This window comes from Thalia democratica, chromosome 2, assembly GCF_965202585.1.
Source record: "Thalia democratica chromosome 2, ktThaDemo2.hap1.1, whole genome shotgun sequence".
NCBI lineage: Eukaryota > Metazoa > Chordata > Thaliacea > Salpida > Salpidae > Thalia > Thalia democratica.
In genome coordinates, this window is record NC_139166.1 from 94,898,647 (window position 1) to 94,907,357 (window position 8,711).

The following is an 8,711-nucleotide window of genomic DNA, read 5'->3' on the forward strand; positions in this document are numbered from 1 at the left end:
TTTTCTATAGCCTTTTATAAAAATATGCATTTTGTGCTGTAATGGATTTCTTCTTTTGAACAAAAACATATAAAATATAAGAAAAATGTTTAATAAAGTTGTGTATGTTGCTCCAACTTTTATTAATTTGACCTTAGCCCACATAAGAATAAATTTGTCTTGCATCGTATTAAAGATATATTAATGTATTTTTTGAGTAAAAATGAAATTTCAAGCCATAAGAATATTAGTAATTATATTTTTTTATCTAAAGGTATAAAAGGAGGGGTGTAAAGACACCTAAGCTGTAACAGTCAAAGCCATAGAGTACAATAGGCTTTGTATGAAAGGCACAAACTAAAAATTAAAAATATTAATTTCATTTAAAATCATTCCTTGTGTTTTTCAAATGTTTATTCATATAAAAGGTAATAGTGCTGTATTGTTTATTTGTGTTTTAAACTCTCTTTATTTCATTATACTTTTATTATTTAACACAATCATATTTTTCTTAGAACTTTAATCTAATCTCTTATTAATATACTGAGGTATAACTAAATTTTTATCAATTAATAAGGAATATAAGTTTACAAAGTCTGAAGATACAGAAAGTTGAGTTACTATTTGAAAACATATTTAAAATTAGAAAAATACAATAAACCTAATTTATGCAATAATAAAAAAAATAAAATATTTATTTTTTCAATTTTTTAGAACTCTAAAATGCGTAACTAAACGAGAGTGCGTAACGTCACGAGTAGGTAAAGATGCGAGAGGTTACTGTACGCAAATTTATATTGAACTAAATGTTTTTTGACAATACAATAGAAAAAATAATAAACGCTAAAGGAACGATTTATAAAGTCTATATGAAAAAACAAGATGAGGTTAAAAATAAAAAAACATAATTTTCCGCAGCGGAATTTAAATCTTTATAAACCACTAATTATAGCCTCACTTCTACAGTAAAAAAATCAACAATCCAATATGAAGTTGGTTTCCAAAACACTTTGCAAAAATTCCCAAAAGCTTGCCTGAAGAGAAAATCACCAAAGAATGCCTTATTTAGTTTACAATGTGTAACATATTCTCTCAATAGCTTAAAGTAGTTTAGAGATTATTTGGTTTTGTATAAAAAAATGGTAGCACTTCATCTTATGGGGACAGGTCACTTTTGCACGAGCGTCACTTTTGCGAAAGGGTACACTTTTGCATGACGATTGTTTTGCACGGCGACACTTCTGCACGATAACACATTATTACGACGCAAACTTCTGCATTTTTGATGAAGATTACTATTAGTTATGATTAATAGCAAAATACAAAACGTCAACGATGAAACTTTTGGAAGGAAAAAGGTAATTAAGCTGCTTAGATGTTTAAAGGTGAACTAGCTGCTTATATGCTTAAAGGTGGGTTAGCTGTAAAAATAACAACAAAAAAGTCATTAAAAGCTACCGGTGGCATAAAAGTAGTTAAAACTGAAAGAAAATACAGAGAGTTCTCGACAGGAAACATTCTCTGTTTCAGCATAATGGGAAAGTTTCATCTCTGAAAGGTAAAACACAAAACGTCAAGGATGAAAACTTTGAAATGAAAAAAATCGTAATGTTTGTTTACACTTATTACATCTAAATTTAATTACAATAAAACACCTTCGGTGGAAAACAAGTTGTTTTTCCAGCATATGCTTGTTTATTTAGACGATTGAGTCAGTAACATGTGTGTTAACAACAATGTTAAAAATCCTGAAATCATATATTCAATATAATGAAATCAGTAAAAGTTACCAGTCTCTTAATATAAATCTAAGAGAAAAATGTTTTAACTTTAAAACGAAATTTTAAAATGTTTGTTGTTATAACTAAAACATGTATTAAAACTATTTAGAAGTATTTTGTTTATTAGGAGATAATGGACAATTACAAAGTTAGTTAACTAAAAAATAAATATATATATAATTTTTGTTGAAGTAAAACAAATGAAAGTTCAAAAAATAAGATTAAGTTTAAAACCATATGTTTCAGCAAAAATTTTTAAAAATGAATATAACGGTATAGCCTACGAAGCAAAACCAATTTATTAGATTAGTATCAAGTTGTTAAATGCTTACATTTTTTGATGCAAAATCTTTCTTTTATTATCTTTGAGAAATTTTCTTAAATAAGAATTATTTTAAAAATGATGCTTTCAAAATCGATAGAGGAAACAAAACAAACTGAAAACGCTTGAAGGCATATAATATAAATGCAAAAAAAAAAACATTCTCGAAGAAACAGACCTACTGCAGAATAAAAACTAGACGAGTTCAAAAGCATATCTAAGAAATCTGAGTATGCTATAAAAAATTTATTCGCATACTTATCGATTGAGGAAAAATATGAAAAATTTCCTGTAAAGATTAAAAGAAAAACTTACCAAAGATTTTATATATAAACAAGGTCTGGTAGAAGAGATGAAAATAAAAACCTCTGGTTGCAGACTTTTTAAACCACGAAAAATAACTGATTCCACGTTGTCAGAGAATATATTCTATTTACTTACATTCGTAAGATGCTACCATTCAAACTTAACTTTAAAAATAGCTAGCAACTGTTCAAATGTTGTTTAGCTAAAAAGTTATGTTTTTTTGTAAGCGAAAGAAGGTTAATTGAAACCAATCTAACTCGTTTATGTTCTATAAATGAAATAAGAAACAAAGTTATGTTTAAAAACAGTTTAATTTTTCAGATAAATGCGGGAAGGCTGTTAGATCAAAGCTGTTGTTAAAATAAAATAATAGAGTGAAGATTATAAACAAGCATTTTGTAAACCTCAAGCGCAAGAAAAACTATACGATACGTTGACAGAAGTTTTATTCAAACTATTTGCGTATAAAATGCTGACCGTGAGGTGCCATAAGAACAGAAAAGAATATAAAACAGAAATGCAACAACAAAAACAACTTTCTCCCTTTACGGCAACAACCGCGCTTTAGCTACTTTACTTTCTAAAAAATCTTACATCTTTTGATGGCCAATTTTTTTTTTGTAAACTACAAAGTTTTTTTAATTTAAATTATGTATTATTGTTAGTAAAAAAAATAATATAAGAACGTTTTCGAGATCAAAAGATATAAAGTAAAAGCGTTAAGATTTCAAATTGCCAGCTGCATCTTTTGGTGTTGTGTCATCGATGCTTAGGCTACTTTGTATTTTGCGAAAAGCACATTTCAAAAATCTTCCTTGTCGAGTTGATCCGATCAATTTGGAAAGTTATCAAAGCTACCTCCAATGCAACTTGCAATAAAAATGCGTTAATAAGTTTTACCCTGTAAATGATGGATAGGGTATAAGTAGAGGAAATAAATTAATTTGAAGATAGGTAAAAAAAAGATGCTAGAAACAGACCTTGTCCGTGGTTTGCGACTCGATAACCGAAAAGTTTTTCGTGCAACAGGTCCAATTAGTTTGAGCGTTTTTTTGTCGTTCAAAAAGACTGCATCTTTTTAGATAGTATTCTTAAAGATAAAGAACACCCCAAAGTAGTAAAAGCTGTAAAAATTTTCGCCAGTAGTTTTATAAAAAATGTTTTTAATAAAAAGTCAAGCCTCAGCATCGTCTTTTTAACACTGAAATGTTAATGGTCCATAACTTTTCTTATAAACTCCTTTCTAAGTAGTTCTTGTCCAAATGTAACACATTCTACCATTGTAGTTTTATTAACGAATATGTGCTTTGGAAACAACTTTAACAAATAGTAATTTATTTTCTTATGAAAAAAAGAATGCATAAAGAAAGATGCATAAAGTTCCTGAACAAAAGTTTTGTTGAAAAAAGAGAAACTGATTAGTCTGTTGCAAATTTTTAAAACCTGATGCACGAAAGAGAACTAATTCAAAGTAAACATACCAGGAATTGTAGTCTAACTGTTTACATACAAAAAAAAATTATAAAAATATTTTTTTTAATCTGTGAACTGTTATAAAACCTTCAGTAAACAAGAAAAGTGAACATGTATGCTTTTTAATTGTTGGCATATGAATGGCTAACCGTAAATTGAAGCAGTAAGCTTTCAGAAGATATGCAAAACTAAATACAAGTTTATTTTTTGATGTGAGTAGAAGATAAAAGCTCCAATGATTAAATATTTCTCTCTTGCTAGCAAGAACCGAAGAAAAGTATCAAGAAAATCAAAAGTAAACTTTTGAAGAAAACAAATAAGTTAAATATGAAAATATGTCAACTGTTTCCACTGTTGCAGATTTCTAAACTCAAAATACGAGAGAAAATAAATTATACATTGACTGGCCGGTTGTATTTTAAATATTTACATGTAGAAGTGTTAAATACTACATTTCAAACTGAAAACTACCGACGAAGAATGTTCATAAGCTTTTAAAAATGCAGCCAAAAGAAAAGAAATTTGTAGTATATAGTTATGTATTAGATATAACTTTTGGATGCACAATTATTTTTTTGTGTGAAATTTAGATTCTTTTGCAGTGTTATTTGTTCTTTCAGACGATTGAAATCAGTAAAGGTTAAAAGTATCAAAAGTAAGATTTAAAAAGAATAATAATTTAATGTTATTGGATAAAAAATCAATGAAAAAAAGAAAAATAAGCTGAAATGTAGTTTACCTCAACAATAAAACTGTTTTGAAACTGTTTTGAAAGATTTTAAAAATAACTTTCAAACAAAAAACTAAAACTAAACAGACTTTCTGTGTTGTCTCCACAAAGATTTTGAGTAAATGGTATGTTAGTATAAAACTACAATAATTTTTTACAAATAAATAGTTACGTCATAATAAAGAAGTTGTACTTTTACATAACCTGTCTAAAATATGCAAATTAGACTTAATGCATGTTTTATTTTTAAGCTTATAAAATTTAATAAACTTCAGTTATATATTAAAAGTATTAGTTTGTTAAGTTAGGTATCGAAATTCAGTACTTTATCTTATTTAAAAACATTAAATAAGATAAAGAATAATTGAATATTACAAAGTTTTAAATGCTAATTAAAGGTACACCAAGTAAGGTTGAACAAAATTCGGTTGCAATCTTATTTTAAAAAATAACTATCTAAAACTTTGTAACATTCATTTAACTTACTATTGGTAAAAAAAAGCGTTTGAGTTCACAATACAACCAGTAAAGTCATCAACTACAAGTAAGCACCAAAGCTAAAGAAACAAGGTTTGGTTCGTTTTTGGATTTTTTTTTCAGAAAACTCCACAACTGAAAGCAGGTTTATAGGTCTGCAATGTATGTTTCAGCTAAAAAATACTTTTTTAAAAGAGTGTTTAATTAAGTTATTCGGATAAAATCAAAAAACAGTCGAAGTTGTTCAATATTTACATATAACTAGTAGTTTATTATTGCTTATTTCATCATTAATTTGGTTTAAACCAATACTTTTATAATCTATACAGAAAATATTTTGAATAACTGTAACCCTTGAGCATTTTTTTCTTCAAAATTGGTTCACTACTTACAAAAAGACTGCAAATTTTGAACTAGTTATTAAAAAATTTTATTACATATTGATAAACAAAGTATGTGATTGTAATGAAAGTCTAAGAATGAAAATTAATGTATTAATCGACTTATATTGAAAATATAATTAAAAAACTAAACTTTCATTTAACTAAGTGACTTAATGGATCAGCGATACTTAATTCCATGTAGCATAGAAAAGCAATTTAACGCTTAATGTCCAAAGAAACTTGCAACATTTATATAAACGTTTTGAGTAAAGTTTGACTTATTAAGTATCAAAAGTAAATGGAAAAAATTAAGAACAAGCTAAAAAAAGCTCATTGTCTTTAATTAAATTAATTTTTAAACATAAAATTAGCCTGACTAGGGACTTGAATCCCGGTCTTTTAGTTTATAAATAAAGTACTTTACCGCCTGAGCTAGCAAGGCTCATAAGCGGTTTTGATCTGCAGCAGAAGTACAAGTATATTGATCTATTATTGAAGCCAAATTGTTGTTTTTTTTCTATACAAAAACCCGACTTTTTAAAAATAATTAATATTTTTTATTAAATATAAACTGATGACTAGGCTCTTAATTTAAAAAAAAAATATTTTGTTTTATTATTGCGTCTTTTCTAAGACTTACGAGTTAGACTACCGACCCCTGGTCTATGCCACACCTATTGTGTCATAGCAAAATGTTATAATGACTATAAAAACCGATCTTTACTTTAAAACCAAATAGAAAAAGATTTAAGAATAAAATAAGCTTTGGTCTTTTTGCGCACTTTTTTTAAAGTAAAAAATAAAACAAATAAAAATAAAACTTAAAGCTAATGATTAAGTATATAAACAGCAACTAATAAAGTTGTTTTGTAGCTAAAATGTTATACTACTTTTATTTAATCTAAATATTGTTAAAAGTGAAAGAATTGACAAATTTTAAATAATCCGATGGTTCACGTTAAAATTAAACAAAAAGACAGATAAAAAAAATATTAAAAAAAATAAATTTTTAAGATTTATCGAACATACTGTTTTGAAAACTATTTATTTAGAAGTAAAATATACGCGAAGTGTTTTTAAAAAACATAATACAAACATACTTTAGTGTTTAAGTATAAGTTTGCAAAAAATTAACAAATTTAGACTTTCTTAAAATGCTAATTTGATATATTTTACTCAAATAATGTTTTGTATTAGTATTTTTCTTTAATGTAAAAGCTATCTTAAGTAAACAGAAATAAAATAGGTCATTTTACTTTGTTTCTACAAAGTGTTAAACTTTTCTATCTAATACAAACTAACCAAAGAAAAAAAAACTAAATATTTACATACATTAAGCTACATAGCTAACTAGAACATAAGATTTAGATAAGTCTTTTTTATAACTTCATTGTAATTATTTTGTAAAATAACGTAAAATAATGCTATTTTAAGTTAATTACAAGTAGTTTTGAACTTTTCCGAAAGTAATTAAAGTTTATTTACTTTTTTTTTTGATTATTATCAACTACTAAACTTAAACTAACAAACAAAAGTAAATGTATTATGAAATAAGTTGTGGAAAAACCAAAAACCATCATAATTAACATTATGACGTAAAAGGGTTCAGGTCATGACGTAACATAAGCTAAAAGAATACTCAAAATATCAAAAACTTCGCATTCAGTACATAAGTAAAGAAACATATCTTTGTAAATTATTTTTTAACAAATATTAAAATAGTTAACAAGTAATTAAATTTAAAAATAAGTCAGGTTTTTTCTGTGAACTTTTATATAACTCACAACGATAAACCAATAATCAAAACAACAAAAAAATCATATATAAGTTGAAAACTTGTTTGCAAAAAATCAGAAATTTTACAACGTAGTTCTATTTTTAACACACCCTAATATTGCACCTACAATTGAAACAGTAGAAACTATCAACACCCACTTATGCATCCTTTTCGCCACGAATTCTCCTCGCCAATTGCATGTCCTTGGGCATTATGGTCACCCTCTTTGCGTGGATGGCGCACAGCATGGTGTCCTCGAACAACAGGACGAGGTAAGCTTCGGAAGCTTCTTGCAGTGCTCCTAAAGCCGCGCTCTGAAACCTCAGGTCTTTTCTGAACTCGAGAGCAATTTCGCGAACTAGTCTCTGGAAGGGGAATTTTTTTATGAGGAGCGCAGTGGACTTTTGGTATTTTCGGATCTCACGGAGTGCAACGGTACCTGAAATGTTTATAAGTGCTGATGGTTTGAAATTTAATTGGAACTATTGAGAAGGTGCATCTCAACAAACTACTTGAATAATAAAACAAATTAAAAGGTCCAAACTATGGTATAAAAATCATGAAAAGTTTATAAAATGCTAATAATAAAAACTATTTTTTTAAATTTTATGTTTATCGCATTTATAAATGCTAAAAATAGATTAACTGATACTAAAAAAACTCTGATTGTTTATAACTGATACTTAAAAATCATTCGAGTATATGTTTACAAATTAATAATCATGCTGTTGTAGTATTATAATTATTCAATAAGTTTCTTATTTAGCTTCATAAAACTTTAACTTTAAATTTTCTTAAAGCTCAAACCTAAATTAAGCCTAAACATAGCACAATTATAGTGTTTTTAAAAACCTGGGCGGTAACGATGAGGTTTCTTGACATTTTTAGGTGGCGGCCCAGTTTTTCCTCTGGAAATGCTATTACTTGAAGTTTTCTGAGGAACTCTTACAGGTTTTCTTGGGACTTTCCCACCAAAGGGAGTTTTGCGAGCCGTATTTTTTGTTCTGACCATTTTAGTGTTTTTTACAAGTTTTTGTTACTTTTCTGTAATACATAAAATGTGTTATATAAGTTGATTAGTATGTATGAATAGATTTGTTAAATGATAATTATTTATTTTTTACTTAAGAAGACCTTGTTAGTATTTATAAGAAAATTGCTGTAAAGTTTATGTTTAAATACTTGCTGCTACTATAAACAACCTTTAAATTTTAGCTGTTGTAGAAAAATTAAGTTCTTTCTGTTTGTTGAATAAAATTATATCCAACGAATGAAACAGAAAGAAAATAGTTGTATGTTTAGCACGTGTATTAAAGTAAATGTTTTTTTTTGAAAAAAACTTAACTTTGAATCTCATTTGAAACTTTACAGTATGCGTTACTAAATATAAACTTTATGTATGCATATGTATATAACAAAAATTCAAAAGCGTAGGATATGGTAAATAAAATAACTTGCATCAAACTTTAGATAAATTACAAAA

At 26.9% G+C, this 8,711-nt stretch overlaps 1 protein-coding gene across 1 annotated transcript; it reads right to left on the reverse strand.

Annotated features, from left to right (window-relative positions):
* Positions 1-7,386: 7,386 nt before the first annotated feature.
* Positions 7,387-8,240, reverse strand: LOC145829134 (histone H3-like). The gene is made up of 2 exons (XM_082936864.1): positions 8,081-8,240; positions 7,387-7,667 (listed from the first exon to the last, which is right to left on the reverse strand). Exons 1-2 carry the CDS (start codon positions 8,238-8,240, stop codon positions 7,387-7,389), a joined length of 441 nt encoding a protein of 146 aa, XP_082792990.1.
* Between the last annotated feature and the right edge of the window lie 471 nt (positions 8,241-8,711).